At 43.0% G+C, this 22761-nt stretch overlaps 4 protein-coding genes and 1 non-coding gene across 6 annotated transcripts; 1 reads left to right on the top strand and 4 right to left on the bottom strand.

Annotated features, from left to right (window-relative positions):
* Positions 1–426: 426 nt before the first annotated feature.
* LOC4337945 (adenine nucleotide transporter BT1, chloroplastic/mitochondrial) lies at positions 427–3864 on the bottom strand. The gene is made up of 3 exons (XM_026025811.2): positions 3196–3864; positions 1508–1669; positions 427–1404 (listed from the first exon to the last, which is right to left on the bottom strand). Exons 1-3 carry the CDS (start codon positions 3808–3810, stop codon positions 934–936), a joined length of 1248 nt encoding a protein of 415 aa, XP_025881596.1. The 5' UTR covers positions 3811–3864; the 3' UTR covers positions 427–933.
* Positions 3865–7243: 3379 nt separating this feature from the next.
* Positions 7244–8253, bottom strand: LOC4337944 (embryo-specific protein ATS3B). Its single transcript, XM_015783364.3, has 2 exons — positions 7928–8253; positions 7244–7834 (listed from the first exon to the last, which is right to left on the bottom strand). The coding sequence occupies exons 1-2, from the start codon at positions 8030–8032 to the stop codon at positions 7397–7399; spliced, it is 543 nt and encodes a 180-aa protein (XP_015638850.1). The 5' UTR covers positions 8033–8253; the 3' UTR covers positions 7244–7396.
* A 58-nt stretch (positions 8254–8311) lies between these two features.
* TRNAP-AGG (transfer RNA proline (anticodon AGG)) lies at positions 8312–8383 on the bottom strand. Its single transcript has one exon. It is a non-coding gene; the product is annotated as a tRNA-Pro (tRNA).
* Positions 8384–10224: 1841 nt separating this feature from the next.
* LOC4337942 (phospholipase D alpha 1-like) lies at positions 10225–14860 on the top strand. Of its 2 annotated transcripts, none has more exons than XM_015784677.3 (4): positions 10225–10437; positions 10587–10741; positions 12215–14144; positions 14226–14860. In XM_015784677.3, the coding sequence occupies exons 2-4, from the start codon at positions 10634–10636 to the stop codon at positions 14660–14662; spliced, it is 2475 nt and encodes an 824-aa protein (XP_015640163.1). In that variant the 5' UTR covers positions 10225–10437; positions 10587–10633; the 3' UTR covers positions 14663–14860. The 2 variants fall into 2 exon arrangements, with proteins under 2 accessions (XP_015640163.1, XP_015640164.1); XM_015784678.3 differs by having other exon boundaries at positions 10424–10498.
* A 905-nt stretch (positions 14861–15765) lies between these two features.
* Positions 15766–20803, bottom strand: LOC4337941 (phosphoenolpyruvate/phosphate translocator 3, chloroplastic-like). The gene is made up of 9 exons (XM_015784679.3): positions 20070–20803; positions 19833–19955; positions 17338–17490; positions 17146–17231; positions 16919–17003; positions 16661–16780; positions 16517–16585; positions 16171–16300; positions 15766–16084 (listed from the first exon to the last, which is right to left on the bottom strand). The coding sequence occupies exons 1-9, from the start codon at positions 20469–20471 to the stop codon at positions 16008–16010; spliced, it is 1245 nt and encodes a 414-aa protein (XP_015640165.1). The 5' UTR covers positions 20472–20803; the 3' UTR covers positions 15766–16007.
* Positions 20804–22761: the final 1958 nt, after the last annotated feature.

Genomic DNA, 22761 nt, shown 5'->3' with positions numbered 1-22761 from the left:
AAAAGTATCACATTATTTTTATATACAAAATTACAACTTTTTCTCTTACGTCAAACGATGTATCGATACCACATGTTACAGAGAGTTGTCGTTTTCTTGAAAGAAATTAGTATTGCGTATTATGGGGGGCGGAGCTACATGAGGAATCAAGGAGGCACCCACAAACCCAGCCCATTAATTTCTTTTATAGAATTATACATATAAACTTGGTATAAAGCAGAGTAAAACAAATAAGTGGTAAGCTCCTCCATTTCGTTTTAGCTCTGCCCCAATCTATTATTGTAATTTCCATAATAAAAGCTATAGGTACATAAGTGAGGAAGCCTGCTACGGTTTCGGCCTATGGGCCTTCAGCGAGCTCTGCTGCGATAGGCCCACTTAAGCCCATGTAGTGTCAGACAAATGGGCTGGATATGGACATGGACATTGTTAGCCTGCTTTCTGGGCTGGGCTAGTTTGGAAGTTTCTTATTGAGCTCTGAAAAAAAATTATCACTGAGAACACACTTCTTGATGTTACAACATTGTTGATGCCATCTTAACTCGACAGATAAACCAGAGGCCACAAACACAGAGGAAATGGATCAAATGAACCTTTCATGCACTTGCAAAGCTGCACACAGATTACAGAGTCTCGTAGTTGTTTCACCACCTGGGAATTATGACTGCCCATTTGCGTTTCAACCACTTCATAAACTCAGCAGAAATCAGTTATTGGACATGTTCTCTGCATATGATATCCTGAAGCAAAACTGGGGAAAGAGGCAGGTTTTATCAGGCCAAGCTGACAGCACAGAGTTGGGGTAAAAATTCTTAAGAAACTACACGAGTTTCATCCGATTCCAGCATGATTTGATTCCAAATCAAGCCCAAAAGATGCCTCCAGTCAAAAAAGTTGCAAAACTGCGCTCTGAAGAGTGTAAGGACACACTATTCAGTCATCCTCTTCCTCTGTCAATACCTTCTTGCAAGCCTCATAGCACATAAACGAAATACCGGCGGCTGGCACCAACTTCATGCAACTTGGCCCCAGACCCCTGTAAAGCCCTCCAACCCCTTCATCCTCCAGAATGCTCAGGAGAGCATGAAGCATGTTCTTGTAGACCTTCCTGCCACCGACTGCGCCAACTTGCATGTGCTTGCGTGCAACCTCGAGGGGGAAAGTAGCTGTGCTTGAGATAGCTCCTGCGGCCGACCCAATGAGCAGGGTAGGAACGTTGCCGATTTCATTCGTCTTGAACATCTTCTTGTAGGCCTTCTTAAGGGTGTCGTAAGCAAAGTAGTTGGTCGCCGCATATGGCACAACTCCAATTAAACTTGGCGTTAAACCTCGGTACAGCTCAGTAGGGCCTTCTTCACGGACAATTTTGACAAGAGCGTGGAGAAAGTTATCATATACACCTCTCTGCACATTTTAAGGCACAACCATCGTATGACATTCGTGTATTGCGTCTCAGGAAGTTAAAAGGCTCTAGTTTCAGGGAGGCATACAGAGGGATAGAACTAACCTGTATGGTTAATCGTGTCTTAATTAATTCCAGAGGGTAAGTACAGAGGGTTGAACTGACACCAGCAAATGCCCCAGCCACTAGTGAAGGAGGGAGTGGGACCTTCTTTTGTTCCCCAGATTTGGGGGTCAAGAACTTGTTAGCTGTATCAAAAGCGAAGAGCTGCAGAAAAAGAAGGGACGGCCAAATATTAATATATGTATGTGCACAAATACTTGTACAACTAGCTATTTATGTTTCAACATGCATCCATCATTTATATCGTAGTTGTCCGATGATATACACAACCATGCGCATCCAACATGTGTGAACTAAGCAACAAACAGAACATAAAAATTAAACACCCAACTGTGTTCTGTTCAACCCTCTAACTGTGAATGCCAGAAAAGGTTTCTTGATAAAAGAAATGAAAATTTGAAGAAAGCCAACAATAATGCAAGGACCTGCCTGATGTTTTCATACTTCAAATAAGCATGAGAATTAGCCTTTTTATAGCCCTTATTACATTTTTAATTACGATAAAAAATCAATACAAGAACTTTCTGACTGTAGCTTCCTTGAAACATACAAACCTTTTCTTACATGAATCATGCAACAAGTTGCCTGAGGTTTGGAGCAGCTCACTCAAACATAAAGATATAGGAATTATTTAGCTGCAGATCAAAACCTTGGTTTAATCAGGCCAATACCTCTGGGAATGGAAATCTCAAAAAAAAAAAAGGATATAATTAGTTTTGTCTTGTATGTGCCTTCGGTTTGCGCTCAGCTGTTGTCTAATATTGTGTAAATTATCAGGTATGGTTCACTGGAGAGAAAGCAAATACCAAGTTTCTATTATGTTAAAATAAAAAAAAATAGTGATTTATGAAGACCATACTCTGTTCAAGCTACTTATCTTCAGACCAGCTTGAGCAGGGAAATGTTATGGCAACAGATAAGAGCAATTCTTACGTACCGGTGGACTAAACTGCAAACTGCTTCTTGTTTTTGGGTATATAATCATCACTATTTTTTCCCATTAATATCATCCATAAGGTCAAGATAGCACAACGCTGATGAAATGATGTGTTATAACAGAAATTACATCGATGCTTTCAGCCTTACACTAGCTCCGAAATTGCATACTGCGCAAGGCTAGCACACTGACCTATATAACTTAACTCTATGGTATCCAATACCAAAATGGCACAATCTCTCAACAAATTTTAAGCTATGCCAAAAGAGCTATTCAGCTTTTCTTGGGTAACAGGGGTTAATCTTAAAATATAAAAGATATACCTAGATTTATTTGAACCACATACCTAACAATTTGCATAATGTATCCTAAGCATAAGGGAGAAAACACATTTTGCCGTTTACAGGATCAATTAAGCACACGAAAAGCGGAAAGAAACAAACATTGATTTGCAACAAACATTAATGCTTACTACCTCCGTCCCAAAATATAACCACTTTTGGCTACGAATCTAGACAAAGATTCATAGCTAAAAATGCTTACATTTTAGGACAGAGGGAGTACCATTTTGTAAGAATAAGGGTTACATATTTTGTAAAACAAAAATCCATTAACAGGATTCCCCCATTGTATGTAAATCACAAACAAAGCACAGTACAGTATCAATATACATTACACATAAACACTGTAAAAAAAGTATGACTCCACCATGATCAGTAAATCAGTCGGTTACCTCAATTGCTTTGCTCGGGGCGACTCGAATGACATTAACAAAGTTACCGCGGAACAACCCAGTCCACCCTTCATGCTTCATGATGGACTGGAACACCTCCGCGGTCGAATTCCCATTACTCCCCACCATCAAATGCGTCCTGATCGTCTCCAATGGCGCGACGGCCGTCCTCGACACCGCGCCGGCGATCCCCCCGCTGATCAGCCTCTTCAGGTGGGGATTGCCCACCTTGATCTTGAGCTTGAATGCTTTATTCGTCTTCTTCTTGTTCTTCTTCCCCTTCTCCATTAGCTCCACCTCCACACTTTGACCGGGCAGAGCATGGTGCTCGATCTCCGGCGAGACATACTTGGCATACGGGTCTCCGGGAGCGTCCGGCGGCGACGGCGAGCTCGAGGAGGTCGCCGGGAAGCCGACGCCGACGCTGGCGAAGAGGCCGGAGGCAGGGTGGAACGACTGGTGGAGAGTCCACGCCAGGTTGAATCCGCCATCGGTGTCACCGCCTGAGGGCACCGCCGCCGCCGCCGCCGGTGGCAGCGCGAGGAAGCAGCCGCCCCAATCCGCCGCCGCGCATTGCAACCGCGCGCCGCCGCCGCCGCAACTCCTCTTGCTCATCGGCTCACCTCGGTTTCGATCCCCAACACAACTCCAGCAATCGCAAGGCCGGACAAAGAATCACTAATTGGCCCCAAAAAAGAAAAAAAAAAAAAAAGCAAGCTCGTCGCCGTCACCGTGGCGTGGAAAAGACGCAGAAATGGAGGGGGGAAGAATCTTGGGAGCCAAAAAAGGGCGCGATTCTCCAGGAATTGGCAGAAAAAGAACCAACCTGAAAGAAATAAATAAGAGGGAAAGAAAAAAAAAGGGAAGGAAATAAACGAAAGATGAGAGACCTTTTTCCACGGCGTGATCTGGAATACGGTGTCGCAGGCAGCAGCAGCAGGTGGAATTGAGGTAGTGAGAGAATGGGAGTAAGCGACTATTTTGTACCTGCCCAGCACTAGCAGCAAGCAATCCCTTTGACCTCGCCGCCGGTCACCGCCCTACCAACCCCCGCGCTTCTTGGACGCCGGCGGCGGCGGGTAAAGGAAAGGGGAGAGAGAGAGAGGAGGTGGGAGGTGAGAAGAGGTCACTGCAGTGCAGCCGGCCAGGAAAGTGCACTTTTTTTTTCTTTGTTGCACTTTGCGGCTTCGAATGCAAAGGGCCAGTTTAGCTTGCGAAAAGGAAATTTTTAGACGACGTATTAGATGTTTAGAAGGGATTAACTCGTCTGTAAACCGTGAGACGAATGTTTTGAGCCTAATTAATCCATTATTATTATATGTGGGTTACTGTAACTGTGCAATTAGTTTTTTTAATCTATATTTAATATTCATGTGTCCAAAGATTCGATGCGATGTTCTTGAAAAAAAAATTTGGGAACAAAACCAGGCCTTTCATCAAAAGGTCTCATTGTTTCGCATGCTTATGCAGATCAAAATTTAAAATTTACAACTTAGTTTGAAATTGAGTTTTTTTTGGCATTTTATCTAAATTTATTTTACAGTATTTCTTTGTAATACGTATATAAAATAATTACCTACAAACATATATTTTTATTTGCTAATAAGCGATTCGGTTAGTATAAGAATAAGTGAATAGATAGAGCTCAATAGTAAAAAGTCAAAAGTCTCATCTAAACTGGTTCCTGACTTCCGTGGACTTCTGTTTCAACCAAAAATACAAAAGAAAACGCAGAAAACTACCCACCCGTCCTAAAATAAATCAAGAGAATCTCTTGTAGTGCAATAAAATGTGTCCTGTGCTAAAACTGAAATGTGGTAAATCATGGTGGCTACAACATCACAAATATCACAGCGTGTTACCTAGTCCGTTCGATCTCGATCGAATGGCTACCGGGTACCTTAAATAAACACGGTACTATTCATCCTCTATGCAGAGGATCCAAATCCTGGTTTGCACACGTGGCGTTCTACTACTTCTAGTAGGGAGTTGGTGTGCTCCTGTGTGGCAGTCTAAGTGACGTTGATTAGCTACCAGAGGTTTTGATTCTTCGTCTCTACATGTGGATTTTATAAACGGGCACCTATCACATTTTCTTCGGTACAACACACATGTTTTTCAATGGCTCAAACCAAACCGCACGGCACAGAAGTATATGTATGTTGCAAACATGATATGAATTTATTTTGTGGTCATGTGTAGCTTCCTCATCTTTAAATGTGTTCACGGATTCTCTCTATTTTACAATATATGCGATATGTATATTGTTTTTGTTTTTACTTCAAAGAGGGAATTTTATTGATTACGGAAAAGAGAATTGCATTCTTGATTTATCAAGTCTAAGATTTCTGCGGGAGGACACAACTTCCACTCCTCATACGATCTAGACCTCATAGCCATTTGAGCTAAAGCATGAGCAATCCTATTTGCTTCCCTCCTGATCTTGCAAACCTGCACACTTTGGAGACGCTGCATCATCCCTCTCGCTTCTGATTGTTGCTGCCCACGGTGATCTCGATAGCTCATGTTGATATGTATATTATTTTGGGAGTACCCATTTTGCAATAAATGCTTTGAATGATGTAGAGGGGTGTCATGTGCTGGTATTAATGCTTGATTTTTTTTAATATACTCATTAAATATTTTGAAAAATGTTGTGCTTTATTTACCTATCTAGTTCCTCTCTATTTCTGTTTTTATAAAAGGAACTAAATTCAGGATTCCTGTGTTTTAAAATCCTATTATTCTTATGCTTTTCATATTCCTATTTTTCTATAATCCTGTGTCACGAAGTGGATATTAGAGATTAGACTTCATATTAAAAATAATCCAAAATCCCTATGGGCTGAAGGAATTTCAAAGGAAACTTGGAGGATTTCAATCCTTAGAAAAAAAAAAGTTCCCTATTAGCTCCTTTGGATCATAGGAATGCGATTGATAAAAATCCTTTGGAATTGCTTCCTATGCCTCAATTCCATAGGATATAAGCATAAGCTCTCTTTGGAACCAAGGAATTTCAAAGAATTAAAATCCTATAGAAAATTCCCTATAAGGTCCTTTGGATTGTAAGACTGGGTTCCAAAATTTCTGTAGGATCGCTTCCTTTCCTCCTTTGAGAAGGCCAAGACAACATGTCTCTTTATCTCTCATATTTTATTTATTCTAATGAAGTATTTCATTCACAATTCCTGAGGTTTTCCTATGGACTAACTAAACATGCTCTTTAGCAAATCCCTGAAATTTTACTTTCTGTAGGATTTGGCCTAGCCATGGCAATCAATTCCTATGTTTTTCTTATCATGCACCATGATTAGCCAAATCCAAAGGAGTCTGAAGTCCCATGCAGTATCCCTTTGTCTGTCTACTATATCTGACACACAAAACAACAACCTCCAAAAATTCTGAGTTTTATTTCCTACAAACCATCCAAATGCACAAAAAATCTGAAATTCCTGTGTGTTTAATACCCTATAGGAATCAAAAGTATGTGACATGACATCTTATTCATATATTTTTCCTATTTGTGCGTTTTGATAATCCTACGTCCCGAGGAGCCTTGTAATTTGAGAAAATCCTAAGAAATTCGAAGTGATTTTGGGATAGCCATTTGTTTGTTGGAAAGAATATTTTCGATAGGAGCACTGGAAATTGTAGTGTGATTCTTAAATCCTACAAGAAAAGATTACAGCTCTTTGATAGTGCGATGGAAGAAAACAAAAGAGAGTTTGCATTCCTCTATAAACTTTCTATGAAACGTAAAGCATATGAATACAACCCTATGAAAAGCTTTCTTTCTTTTCCTATAGGGAAAAAATTCATAATTTGAACCTTATGAAAACCCTTTGCCAAAGAGGCCTAAATGTTCTCACCTTTGAGTTAACGATTTTTGAGAGAGCGTATACAATGAAACGGAGGGAGCAGCAATATTCTACAATGCAGTATTTTTCTCTTTCAACCACCTTTTCCTGGATGACTAAATTTTGCTCGGACTAACAAAATTTAGTAGAATTCGATAAGTTAAAGTTTATCATTTGAACACAAAAGAACAAAGACAAATAAATGTGTCATCCGAAAGCTCTTATTTCCGATATTTCTCACACACACGAGGCTGTTTATTCTTGAGTGATGGATGGATGCATCCGAATTCCGAAAATCGCCAATTCCGTAGTACTACTAGTACATTGCGGAGCGAGCAGCTACCCTAGCCTAGAGGTGAAGCGGAGGTGTTCGTCCGGCGCGCCGCCATGGCCGGGGACGCCTTGGGGCAGCGGTTGTGGCCGTACCAGACGCCGTCGGGCAGCGGCGAGCCGAAGTAGAAGGTGGACGGCTTCTCCCCGGCGGCGGCGCCAGGCTCGAACACCTGCACCCACTCCGGCGCCCACCCGTCGCGGCCGGCGCGGCGGAGGTAGAGGTAGCAGACGCCGTACCCGCACTGCCCGCCGACGCGGAACGCGTCGACGGCGCACCGGTCGAGCGCCCCCGACGCCCCGCCCGCCGGCAGCCGCGCGCCGTACGCCTCGTTCCGGTACGCGTCCCCGAACGCGACGCTGACAATGTCCGCCGTCCGCGCCGGCGACGCGCAGCTCGTCTTCACCCGCACCGTGTACGTGCACTCCCGCCTCGCCGCCGCCGACGCCTCCTGCAACGAACACCCACGCACGCACGCGTCAGACGACCAGACAGAGAGAGAGAGAGAGAGAGAGAGAGAGGGAGCAAGAAGGCAAGAACGGACCGTGGCGGCGTGGCATGGGTGGAGAAGGAGGACGGCGGCGAGGAGAAGAAGAAGGGGAAGGCGGCGGGTGGCGGCGGCGGAGGAGGAAGGCGCCATGGACACCATTGTTCACGCTATTGACTCCGTGAGGCGTGAATGCGTGATGGGCATGGGCACGGTGAGGATATATTCGGCGACAGGACAAAGAGGAGGAGGACGACGACGTGCAGTGCAGCAGGTGCGGGGGCCCCGGCGATCTGCGGCGTGGCAGACTGGGGGTGGGGGCGTCGCGGTCGTCCGTTTCGATGCGCGCGCCGCGGTGGCAGCAGCGCGGCGAGTTTGCGTGTCGCGTTGCTGTTAGCGGGAGTGTGCAGGTTAAGAAAAAAAAAGAACTGGAAAAAAAATGGGGCATTCCGAGAATTGAACTCGGGACCTCTCGCACCCTAAGCGAGAATCATACCACTAGACCAAATGCCCGCTGCTGTTACTAATTTATGACAGATGTTACTTTCCTTATACTCCCTATTTACACACGGTAGTAGCACATAATAAACGAGACTATTAAAAATTTGTCTCGGGTTTTATTTTTATAAAAAAAAGAAATTTCAAATGTGGGTAATCCTGTGTATCTATAAAATCATGCTCACTAAGTGTGGTTAATACTATTTCTCTAATCTCATTAAGACATATCACCTTAATTTTTTTAGCCGTTAGATGATTGATCTATGGTTCGAATTATTTTTCTCCTTTTCTTCTCTTATGAATTCATATTACTTTGGATGAATAATCTATATTATCTTCTTTATTTTCCTTCTGCCACATCACATTAGTTTCACATTAATTTAAATGGTCAATCTATATATGATTTAAATTGTTATAAACCATTATATTTTTTAAAAAATTTTGATCAAATATGAAAATTATATAAAATATATAAAATTATGTCATCTAGCTATCCAACGTGTTATTTCTACTATTATCGTACAAAACTCCTGCAGCAACATGCAGGGTTCATCTAGTTACATTGCAAACTTAGGTTGTGTTTAGATCCAACGGTGAAAAATTTTGGCGTGTCACACCGGATATACGGACTCACATTTGAAGTATTAAATATAGACTAATAACAAAACAAATTACAGATTCCACCTGTAAACTGCGAGACGAATTTATTAAGCCTAATCAATCCGTCATTAACAAATATTTACCGTAGCACCACATTGTCAGATCGTGGAGCAATTAGGCTTAAAAGATTCGTCTCGCAAATTAGTTGCAATCTGTGCAATTGATTATTTTTTAGCCTATATTTAATACTACATGCATGTGTCCAAACATTCGATGTGACAGGGTGAAAAATTTTGACAGGGGATCTAAACATGCCCTTATTGTCTACATCGTAATTTTGATTTCTGTACCATTAGAACACATCGATATTTGTGCAAAAAGGGAAAAAAATCACGTGTTGCAAGTTTTTTTAGAACTACACAATACCACGTATACACTCACAACGCATGTATACTCACCCTACCCCTATGAGCATCTTCGAAGACATGGGGACACGCACACTCACATAGGTCCATTAAATCCTGGAAAATTCGCTCCCATGGGGACACGCACACTGACACATGTCCGCGAAATTTCGACGTTTCGACATGGCTCGGAATTAAGTTTCAATTGGAATTTCGAAGGTTAAACAATAGATTTGGTCTAAATTTAGTTAAAATTTATCGAAAATTGTGATACCGATGGGACTCGAAATTTAGTGGTCAACCGGTAATGTAAACCCTGCCACAGGCACCTCGCTGTTGACGAGTACGTCGCCTACCATTGAAAGCACAAAGCCGTTAAATATTAGAAAATTCGCAAAGTTGAATCTAGGACCTAAGGTGCTATTGAGGCTTGTAACCACTAGGCTAAAGGCCCTTGTCCTTCCGCGTGTTGCAAGTTTTTAATACTACTACTTATGTACAAGTATTCCAACCCGCACATATTGTTTGCTATGATATTGTTTTGCGAATTTGCTAGTATTATTTGCTTGTCTGGGCATTGCTGCGGGAAAAACTCTTCTCGAAGAAGAGGACTCTTCCGTTTTCGATCTTTTGATACAGTGCAGAAGGTGTGCTATGGTTGAAAAAATTATTGTACACTCCAAAAATCATGTAAGGTAGCAGGGTTGGAGTGTTTTTTTTTAACTAAAATCTCTCCAAATCAGTTTTGAGGATGAAATAGGAGGACCTTTGGTGATGCTCGGCGAGACAAACTCCAGGGCTTGATGTTCCATGTCAGCACGTTGGCGCGGCGCAACCGGGGACAAAAAAAAGAAAAAAAAATGCAGCGATGGATGGATGGTGGATGCCCGGCTGCTCCGCTCCCCTGTTGCCTCCGCCGTCCGCTGCAACACTAGACTTCCTATTTTCGGATGATCGGATCACCTTCCCTAGAAATTCCTAAATTAATTCACCGTCCTTTCCTCCTCTTCTTCCTCCTTATCTCCTCTTCTCTCCCTGTTCCTTCTCCTTCTGTTCGATCAATCGGTGCGTTCGCCATTGCAGATAATTAATCATCTTTATTTTTTTTCTTATCTGACGGATTTATGTATAGATTCTAGCCATGAACTTGTCTATGATCGAGCATGAGATTTTGCATCATGGTAAACACAATTTCCCTTTTTGTATGTGTGCAGGGGTGATCATCGAGATCGTGTTGAGGGATAGATAGTTTAATCTAACAATGGCGAAGATCCTGCTCCATGGGACGATGCACGTCACCATCTTCGAGGCGGAATCGCTCTCCAACCCTAGCAGGCCAAGCTCCCAAGCGCCCCAGTTCCTCCGCAAGGTCCTTTGCTTGTTCCTTCATCATGGACTTACTTAGATCTCCCATGCAGTATATACTTCCTCCATCCCTAAATGTTTGACGCCGTTGACTTTTTTAAACATGTTTGACCGTTCGTCTTATTGAAAAAACTTTTGTGAAATATGACGAATGGTCAAACATGTTTAAAAAAGTCAACGGCGTCAAATATTTAAGTAAGGAGGGAGTATATTATTTGCCGTATTGATTTCAACTTTCAAGTCGTGTACAACGAACGAGTTGTCTAGTGTTTTACCCTGATCGTTTGAGACATGGCTGATAAGTCATGGAAAAATGAGCGAAAGCAACCGAATATAATTTATGGTGATGATTTTATTTTATATATGTGTGTTGTTTGTGTTTTAGAAAGCAATGCTGGAAAATAGACTATAATGGAATAAAAACTGAAATCAACGTTTTATAATTTAGATTTTAGCTGGTGCCTGTTTTAACAGTCATAACCGGAAGTGGTTCTTGCCATCCATTCATGCATGAACGTGATTTGCTCCTTTTGCTACAGTCCAATTCTATTCCTTTTTTTTTTGCTAATCCTCTCTTCTCTCTTCTATCCAATGGAAATGTGTGCGGCGATATTCGAGTCATAATCATATTGAAATTACCATCAGTAGCATCATCATGTGCATACATTTTCAATCTATAGGACGAGCTAGTCTACAAACATACTCCATCCGTCCTAAAAAAAGGCAAACCCTAGGTTTGCGTGTCCAACTTTGACTGTCCGTCTTATATGAAATTTTTTTATAATTATTATTTTTATTATTGTTAGATGATAAAACATGATTAATACTTTGTGCGTGACTTGTCTTTTTAATTTTTTTCATAATTTTTTCAAATAAGACGAACGGTCAAACATTGGGCACGGAAACCAGGGTTTGTCTTTTTTTGGGACGGAGGGATGGGACGGAGGGAGTACTAGTGTTTTGTTGAAATTTATATTTTTCAAATCAAATCAAAAAATAGCTTGCAATGCTTTGCCTCGGTAAACTCTTTTGATCCCTCGAGATGATGTCTCTTGTTTGTCAAAAACCCATTCAAATAATTATGAAAAATTCTTTTGACAACATTCATACAGCATATATACAACACTTCACAAAATCAACTTACAAACTGAGATATAAAAAAAGGGTCAAATTTAAATATCCTCACTCAGAATCTGTTACTCCCTCCATTTCTAAATATTTGACACCATTGACTTTTTAGCATATGTTTGACCGTTCGTCTTATTCAAAAACTTTTATGAAATATGTAAAACTATATGCATATATATAACTATATTTAACAATGAATCAAGTGATAGGAAAAGAATTAATAATTACTTAATTTTTTTAAATAAGATAAACTATAAAACATATTTAAAAAAGTCAACGGCGTCAAATATTTAGAAAACTGTAGGAGTACTGATGAAGCTGCATTTGCATTTGCGCGAATGTGACGCAGCTGGTGGAGGGGATCGAGGACACGGTGGGCGTGGGCAAGGGGACGAGCAAGGTGTACGCCACCATCGGCCTCGACAAGGCCCGCGTCGGCCGCACCCGCACGCTCGCCGACGACACCGCCGCGCCGCGCTGGTACGAGTCCTTCCACGTCTACTGCGCCCACCTCGCCACCCACGTCGCCTTCACCCTCAAGGCCAAGAACCCCATCGGCGCCTCCCTCCTCGGCGTCGGCTACCTCCCCGTCCGGGACGTCCTCGCCGGCGACGAGGTCGACCGCTGGCTCCCCCTCTGCGACGACACCGACGCGCGCACCCCCATCGGCGACGGCGGCGGCAAGGTCCACGTCAAGCTCCAGTACTTCGACATCTCCAAGGATCGGAGCTGGGGCCGCGGCGTCCGCAGCGGCAAGTACCCCGGCGTGCCCTACACCTTCTTCTCGCAGCGGCAAGGATGCAAGGTGACGTTGTACCAGGACGCCCATGTCCCCGACGGGTTCATCCCCCGGATCCCGCTCGACGGCGGCCGGAGCTACGAGCCGCACCGGTGCTGGGAGGACATCTTCGACGCCATCAATGGCGCGAGGCATTTTATCTATATCACTGGTTGGTCGGTGTACACGGAGATCGCGCTGATCAGGGACGCCGACCGGCCGAAGCCCGGCGGCGGCGTGACGCTCGGCGAGCTGCTGAAGAAGAAGGCCGGCGAGGGCGTGAGGGTGCTGATGCTGGTGTGGGACGACCGGACGTCGGTGGGGATGCTCAAGAAGGACGGGCTCATGGCGACGCACGACGAGGAGACGATGAACTACTTCCAGGGCACGGAGGTGAACTGCGTGCTGTGCCCGCGCAACCCGGACGACTCCGGCAGCATCGTGCAGGACCTGCAGATCTCCACCATGTTCACGCACCACCAGAAGATCGTCGTCGTCGACCACGACATGCCGTCGTCGCGCCACGGCGGCGGCAATGGCGGCGGGCGGCGGAGGGTGGTGAGCTTCGTCGGCGGGCTGGACCTCTGCGACGGGAGGTACGACACGCCGTTCCACTCGCTGTTCCGGACGCTGGGGACGGCGCACCACGACGACTTCCACCAGCCGAACTTCGCGACGGCGACGGTGGCCAAGGGCGGGCCGCGCGAGCCGTGGCACGACATCCACTGCCGCCTCGAGGGCCCCGTGGCGTGGGACGTGCTCTACAACTTCGAGCAGCGGTGGCGCAAGCAGGGCGGCAAGGACCTCCTCGTCCAGCTCCGGGACCTCGCCGAGACGGTCATCCCGCCGTCGCCGGCGATGTTCCCGGAGGACGCCGAGTCGTGGAACGTGCAGCTGTTCCGCTCCATCGACGGCGGCGCCGCGTTCGGCTTCCCGGACACCCCCGAGGACGCCGCCCGCGCCGGCCTCGTCAGCGGCAAGGACCAGATCATCGACCGGAGCATCCAGGACGCCTACATCGCCGCCATTAGGAGGGCGCGGAGCTTCATCTACATCGAGAACCAGTACTTCCTCGGGAGCTCCTACTGCTGGAAGCCCAACGACGGCGTCAAGCCGGAAGATGTCGGCGCGCTCCACCTCATCCCCAAGGAGCTCTCCATGAAGGTGGTGAGCAAGATCGAGGCCGGCGAGCGCTTCACCGTCTACGTCGTCGTGCCGATGTGGCCGGAGGGCATCCCGGAGAGCGGCTCCGTCCAGGCCATCCTTGACTGGCAGCGCCGCACTATGGAGATGATGTACACCGACATCGCCCACGCCATCCAGGCCAAGGGCATCGACGCCGACCCCAAGGACTACCTCACCTTCTTCTGCCTCGGCAACCGCGAGGCCAAGTCCGCCGGCGAGTACGAGCCACCGGAGCAGGCCGAGCCCGACACCGGCTACTTCCACGCGCAGCAGAATCGCCGCTTCATGATCTACGTCCACACCAAGATGATGATCGGTTCGTATATATCTCCTGATTGATCTTACCACGATTGTTTTTGGATGCATTTCTTGATCGATTTGGTTGTGTGTTCATCAGTGGACGACGAGTACATCATCGTCGGGTCGGCGAACATCAACCAGAGGTCGATGGACGGGGCGAGGGACTCGGAGATCGCCATGGGAGCGTACCAGCCGCACCACCTGGCGGCGGCGGGGCGGCCGGCGAGGGGGCAGGTGCACGGGTTCAGGATGGCGCTGTGGTACGAGCACCTCGGTACCGTCGACGAGGCGTTCCAGCGGCCGGAGAGCCTCGACTGCGTGCGCAAGGTGAACGCCATGGCGGACAGGTGCTGGGACCTCTACGCCGGCGACGGGCCGGAGCGCGACCTCCCCGGCCACCTGCTCACCTACCCCGTCGGCGTCGCCGGCGACGGCACCATCACGCAGCTCCCCGGCGTGGAGTTCTTCCCGGACACCCAGGCGCGGATCCTTGGCGCCAAATCCGACTACCTCCCGCCAATTTTGACCACTTAAAGAAGAGCTAAATTAACCTCTCTGTGCGCTTTATCGTCAATGAGAAGAGATTTATTTTGGTTTTTTTTACTTTTGAATAAGAACACCACACTAGTTTATGGCTTCTGTATTTATTTTGGACAATAACAACTGCATTAATGCAGTGAAACATCATGATGAGTTGCTATTTGTTATGACAGATTTGCTAGTTTCACACTATGGATTTGAACTTTGTTGATTTTGTTGCATTTCTGCTATATACTCCATCCGTCCCTAAATGTATGATGCTGTTGATTTTTTTTCATAACATTTGATAATTCCTCTTATTCCAAAATTTAGTATAAACATGTAAAAGTATAAGTTAAGATTATAGTTTTTTTTATAAAACAAGTCACAACAAAATAAATGAAATTTATATTTTTTTAAAAAAAAATTAGACGAACGATTAGACATCACGTAAAAAGTTAACGGCGTTACATATTTTTGAGACTGTATTGTTGTCTGTCATATCATCAATTAGACTGCAAAAATTCAATCCAGGAACAGTTTCTACACCAGATAGTAATAGTAGCACCCTTGAAATTGGGATTTTATTCACTATAACAATAAACATTTTATTTGGTTTCAAAAAAGAAAAGAAAATAAAATAAACATCTAGTGGTGCTAGGTTGAATAGTTGGATAGACCAATCATTGAAGCGCCATCCTTCTCTCAACAAGAAGTAGGACAAGGACCTCCTCAGCTTCTTTGCTTCATGTTCTCTTTTCAACATTTTCCTTTCAACTTTGATCTTTTTTATGGTGAATGTATTCCCAACTTCTCATCCACAAAGGAGTCATCTTCTGTTGACTGGCTAGTATGGCTGTCAATTACCAGCTAGAGTATCAATCCAGTCTGGTTCACCCATTACCAAGGAAAAAAAACAGAGAGAGAAGGTTCTACAGTTTCATGGCCTACAAAAAAGAACAGGCGGAAGATAGAAGCTTCTAAACTTTCTTTTTGTGTGATGCAAACTGTAGTCTGATCTGGTGAGCATTCAGCCAAATTCAAAAGGAATGAATAAAAATCCCTACTCACATTTTAAGTGAACCAGTAAAAAAGGAGGCAATATTCTTGGACAGGAATTTCAAAAGTATGTGCCAAAATTCATTTCTCTTGAGAAATCTTCTGACAATGTTATTTTGTTATTTTGGTGCCGGTCCATCACTACCTTCCTGAGAAAAATCTTATACACAAGCTTCTAAGACCCAGACAAGCTGGCAAAAGACAAATTGGAGAGAAGCCAAGTGATTGCTTGGCGGCCCATTTCACCTCAAGAAGAGATAAACCTGAATCTTCTAGTTAAATTGCAGCTGTGTATGTTGACTCATGCAGTCTTAGCCTTTGGTTTAGCTTTTTTGAACCTAGAGTACAGGAAAACTCCAGCTAGAGCAACGCCAGTTCCTGAATGCAGAAAAAAGGACAAAATTCAGTACGGGTAAATTGAAAAGCGAGCTGTTAGGATCAGTTGAATTTGGTTGTGAGGTTACCAAGGGCATTAATAGGTGAAATCGGAGTTCTGAAGAAGAGAACGGATGAGACGATGACCACAACTCGTTTGACACAGTTGGCAACAGAATGGGTCACAGGTGATACTCTAGCCAATAAACTATAAGAAACCTGCCTCAGAAACAAAAATAATTTTGGTTAAGGTAATTAAACAAAATCCGAAAGAGATTGACCATGGTAATTAAAAAAACTTGCAGATACACTCATGTATTACTAGCCACCACTAGAAAATTTGGATCCATGCAGACAAACCATAAAAATTACTACAAAATTCTAAGAACCGTTGGACAACCATAAAAACTATTTTTATACTGGAATTTAGCCCACCTGTTGGTAAAAATGAAAACAAGTGCCAGCAAGAGCAGCTTTCATACATAGTTCCTGTAGATTAACTCCCTACATGCCCAAAAAGACAGTGTTTGAATAAAACATTGGTTAGCAAAGATAATACAGAACAGCCCAAACACTCACGTTGCTCTGCAGGTACGATGGGGAAAACTTGATGCCTTCCACAGACAGCATCAGTGGGGCAGATAATAAAAATGACATAACAGTCATTATCGAGAAGAGGTTTATATCATCCAATGTTTCCTGCGATATGAACAAATTGCGTAAAGGTATACAGTGCTTCACGGTATTTACCATACTGTAAATGTCCGAATATACATTTTGTGCTGAAAAATATTCTTGTAGGAGGAACTACACAACTTCATGGGTTGGGAAAATCACCTCTTTATCAGCCAGAAGTTTCTTGCTGAAAACATTTCGCGATTGATTGGTAAGATTGGAAGCCATGGCACTCCAAAATCCTATCCTGTTTTATCAAAAGTTTTGCACGATACTACATTACAACAAAATGCATTGTATTGCTTAAACAAATACGAAGACAGAAGTCAAAGCATCAAGGACTCCTCAGTTCTTAGGCATTGGAATTAAAGATAATAGATACCACTGACCAGTTGAAAGAAACTTCGGTCATCGATGCTAGCACGACGCCACCAACAATTGGCACGAGGGAACCTAAGACCAAGAAAGAGGGTGTCTGCCGAAACACACGATTTGTTTCAAAGCATAAACCGATCAGTCTCTTTGGTTATATGTCTCCTCTTTTTAAGACAAAATATAAAAATCATGAACAAAGCATGTACCTCCCCAAGGAACAACACGGAGAGAAGGACAGAGAAGAAGGGCTCCATGGCCTTGATGGTGTGCGTGAAGGAAACGGCGACCTTGCCCAAGCTCATGTTGGTGAACACATTGCCCATCGTGTGCACCAATGCCAATGGCAGGATCTTTGCATACTGCACTAACAACATTTTTTTTTACCACAATTCATTACATTTCTAGAATTGTATTGTAGTATTCCAATACACAAACTTTTGCCACAATATAAGACATTTCTAATAACTAGGAAGGTGGCCCGCGCGTATGCACGGGCACTTATATTATTGAAAGGTATTGCTAGTTAATTATCATATAGTCCATCTATATATATACCGTGTAGTATGGCCACAAATGAAAAATGCGAGTGCAAGATACTCAAAATTCTTTTGATTAAATCGTCTCATGAAGACGTATGATATAGGAATAAAGGGAGGGAAGCATATGCATGGTAAAAAAAAAAGAAGGAGAAAAAATGAAAAAAGGGAGGGGAAACGTACGTACCCATGTAAGTAGGTGCGTACGTATGCCGCGGGAGGAGAGGTGGGACCTCGTAGTATTTAGTTTGTTCTAGGATCAATTTAATGTAATGGTTTATAATATTAGACCTAACGATTTAAGTGAAAATCAAGAAATAGATACTTTGATTTTTTTTTCCTTAGAATTTCTAATATTTGCCCTAATTTATTAGAGCACCACGTCGCAGCTTGAGAGCATTTTCATGAATTTTAAATGACTTAACACATGTAATTAGAATATTAACTGTGCAATATATATGTATGGGACATATGGTAATATTTGTTCCAACTTCGTCCATCTTTATATACATGTAGAGTGAAATTAATTTTGTGGCTTGCAAGCCATTAGATGTCTAATTAATAGCAATTAATTTTGACACCTATTTACAATTGTTCAGAGTAACTCTTACATATTAATTTTACGACTTTAATGATTTATCACCATGACTCGCATGAAAAAAAATATGTAGTACTTAAGGTTCAGGATAGCTGAAATTAATGAATTATATAATTTATGTGATAGCTATTTAAGGGTATAACAAATGAATTGACTTCTAAAAAGTTAGAATATTGTTTAAAGAAGACACTATTTAGAAACTTGGAAAGTGTGCAAACAAAAATCCAAAATATGGAATCGGGAAAAAAATAAAGGGCCTTAAACTCCCTTTATCACCCTTATCATAGTAAGAGTTCTATTAATATTCGTCAATATTACGCTCACATTTATAACATAATGATCCCTTTCACCTTTACGAACAAATAGTACAAAATCCAAATACGACATAACACAAATACATTATAATTATTATATAATCAACTCTCGGTTTCAACTTAAACAGAGCTAATTAGTGTTGAGAAAAACATAACCCATGGTGCTTAATTATTCTCTCGCTGCATCACACCTTTAATTTTCTTTTCATGTTATTAACAAAATTAATCATCTCCATATATGATTTGATATATGGCAAAGCGGTAGCTCTACGGTGGTTGTGATCACCTTATATGTCTCAAACACTACACCTTGTCACCCATGCGAAAGGCAAAGGTGCAAATGTGCATTGTGCAGCGGGCAAAAAAAAAAGAATTTCGGACGCTTTATTTATTAGCAAACAATAGATACGATGATTATAATAATAAGTCCACCAGTTCTAGTGTAAGTGTACATTAGTTAATATATATTTTAAATTGTTAATTTAATGGGTACACAATATAATGGTGTAGACCTTATTTTGAAACAGTGCATTACTTGAGAATAATATACCAATGTAATAAAAAATAGATCCGATGATTTATATAATGGGGCCATCAGTTTAAGTGCACGTATAAATTAGTTAATATAGATATTGTTTATTTAATAGGTACATAATATAATTGTGTAAAATTTATTTTAAAATAGTGCATTATTTGAAAGGAAGATTTTTTGTTATATGATGGTAGATTCTTTGTTTTGTAAAATTATGATTATTTAAAAAATATATGCACTATATATATATATATATATATATATATATATATATATATATATATATATATATATATATATATATATATATATATATATATATATATATATATATATATATATATATATATATATATATAAATGGAAAAGAAAAAAAGAAAAAAAAAAGAAAAAAAGGAAGGAAGCGTACGTATAATGTATACGTACGTATATACTCCACCTGCCACCTGCCAACGTGCAGGAGGAAGATAGGTGGGACCCATGATATTTAGTTTGTTTTAAGATCGATTTTATCTAACGGTGTATAATATTGGACTCACCAATTTAAGTGAAAATCAAAGGGTAGTTGTTTTTCTTTTTTCTTAGAATTTCTAGGATTTTCTCTATTTTATTAGAGCGCCACTTGGCGGCTTGAGAGCGTTTGTAGAAAGTCTCATGGACTTTTAGTATATAATAGAAGATTCCATTATTCCAGTTTTTTTTGACAAGAACAGTGGGTTACCTGTCCAAGGGAGAGCCTTGGCTTGGGGTGAAGATTAAGCAACCACATGAGGGTGATGAAGAATGATCCGGACGCGAATTGGAAGGTGGTGATGGTGTACGGGAAGGGCACCGATTTCAGAACCTGCAAGCCATGGATTCCAACAAGATCCGCCATGAACAAATTAGAGACGAAAAAGAACATGTCGAGAAGGAGAAGGAAATTGACGAATTGGGGGAAAAAAATATATGTGCAGACCAGCTTGTTGAAGATGTTGAAGTAGATGTTGAGGAGGTACCAGACGAGGATCATGGCGCCGAGCTGCACCGTCCGCGAAATGCCGCCGGCGACGGCGCCGCCGTTCGCCTTCCCGCCGCCTTCCGCCGGTGGCGAGGCCGCCGCGGCCGTCGCCACCGCCGCCTTCCTCGCCGCGGCGCCGCTGTTCCACAGAAGTGGGGGCGCGAGCAGCATGCGCCCCCCGCGAATGCCGAGCGGCAGCACCGGCGCGCCCGCGCCGGCGACCGGGCATCGATTGAGAGACGACGTAGTCGTCGTCGCCGTCGTCGTCGGAGGAGGAGGAGAAGAACACGAGGCGACATGCCGCCGCCGCCGCGGGGAGGCCGCCCAGGCTCTAGAGGTCGCCGCCGCCACGGCCTGCATCTCGCCTCGCCACGCCGCGTTCCACAACCACGCGTCCACGGTTTCTTGGTCACAACAATGGCGCCGCCTCAAATCAAATCAAATCGATCGAACGCCGCCCTGGAGTCGCGGAACGCGCGCGCGGACACGGACGCGAGAGCGCGGTGGAGGAGACGCCATCTGCTACTTATGGAGGAGGAGTGGCTGCGGCTGCGGCTGCGGCGCGAGTGGGCGGCGAGGCGAGGGCGCGAGTGAGAGGCCACTGGAAGCCGCGGGAGGAGAGAGGGCGACGGCGACCTGGCCGTCTCGCTCTCCGCCTCTCCGGCTCCGCGCGCGGGGAGCCTCTGAGACTCAGAGAGAGAGGAAAAAAAACACTTCTTTTTTTTTTTTTGAGACTCAGAGAGAGGGGAAAAAAACTTCTTTTTTTCTTCTGAGACTAAAGAGAGAGGGAAAAAAACTTGTTTTATGAGGGGAAAAAGGCTTCTTTTTTTACAGTGTTTTTTTTCAATTCTTTTTTCGTGGTGGGCACTGGCAGAGTGGCAGGGAATGGGCCCGGCGGCTATGGCGTTGTGGGCCCCACATACTGAATGCGACGTGGCATTTATGTATGGAGTTGTACACCTATACCGGGATCTCTGCAGGAGTACTCCATTAAGAAAAAAAGGGAAATTACAAATATTGAGGAGGAATCCGGATAAGTGCTCATCCAAATTCATTATTAAAAATTAATTTTTTTCTAAAATAGATGGCGTGTTTTGGCATTGCATTAAAAGAATTCTAAATTCTGAGTTGTACACTTTAGAAGAGTACTTATTCAAATTCTGAAATTCATCGAAGGTTTTAACTCAGACTAAACGCATTAAGGTAGGAGTAAATCATTTTTGGTTGGCATTGAAAAAATGGATGGGGTGTTAACAGTGAAATTTGGTCCTTGGACCTGCACTGAAGCTAAGCAAATCTCTTAGATCAGTGTGTGTATTTTTTTCATCAACATGAGGCCATCATCTTGAGCCTTTTCAAGCAAGACAAAAGAGTTGTCTGTTTTGAAACAAAATAATATGATGGAACGTTTTATTTTTAGTAAATTTATTTTAGGCTACTTATTCTTATAGAATATTTTTATTTTAGATTAGTTAATTTCATAAAAGGTTCAATTTCAATCATAATATTGATCCCATCCTGCTTTTCTACGGCTCTTCTCTGTGCTTACATTCTTTCCTCTTCATGGAGGAAAAGATGCCATCAGGTGAGTAATAAGTATTAATGTTCTCAGTTCTCACTCCTCATCGGTTGCCTCCCCACGTATTTATGATGTCGTAAGTTGAGCTATACACCCACCACCACCACATTTTAGCACTGATAGTGGTAACATATTTATGATGCCTTGAGCTATGCACTAAGAGCAAGTTCAATAGTATAGCCAACTACTAGCTCCAATTAATCTATAGCTAATCTAATAGCTTATTTATACAATAGTTACATACTATACTATTAATACCTAGTCCCACCTGTCATAGACACACTGCGTCTTGAAGTCCGTGCTACAGCTGGTTACAAATCTGTAGCCCGCTGCTCTTCTCTCTCCTGATTTATCTCCTTAAAATATATTTGCAGCTGGCTTATAGTCTGTTATTGTACCTGCTCTAATAGGCGTTGCTGACTTGCTTGAGTAGGAGTATATCTATGAGTCAATCATATCACTCAAGTTAGGTCGCATGACTAATATACTTCTTTTATTTTACTCCCCTCCAAATCTACTCAAGGTTAAGCTCAGGTTAATAAATAAAGATTGTGCTTGAGGTCGAACATGGTGGCGGGGCCAAGGGCAGAACTTGAGTTTGGGGCTAATTAACACATACGTGCCTGAGCTTGAGAGTAGGAAAGGGGCAAACCTCAAGTTAGAACTTAGAAGGTGTCAACAGCTTTCAGATCAACAAAGAAGATAAGAACAGTCCAACGTAAAACATATGTACAATTATCTAGTTCAAAGTCTAAAGATCGAATATTCTTGATCTAATATACAATATTGGCAACAATAAGTAGCCCAATATGCAATATACCTTTCTTTTAACCTAAGTGTGTGGTTTTAAGAAGTGATGATGGATAAACTCATTCTATTTCTTAAACCAAATCTTAAACCCACTGTAACAAGTATTCACTTGATCATCTAAATCATGAGCCAACCAAAACTTAGGCTGTGTTTAGATCTAAAGTTTAGATCCAAACTTAAGTCCTTTTCCATCACATCAACATGTCATACATACACAACTTTTCAGTCACATCATCTTCAATTTCAAACAAAATCTAAACT

The sequence above is a fragment of the Oryza sativa genome, chromosome 5, assembly GCF_034140825.1.
Source record: "Oryza sativa Japonica Group chromosome 5, ASM3414082v1".
NCBI classification, from domain to species: domain Eukaryota; kingdom Viridiplantae; phylum Streptophyta; class Magnoliopsida; order Poales; family Poaceae; genus Oryza; species Oryza sativa.
This window is presented reverse-complemented; position numbering and strand designations above follow the sequence as displayed.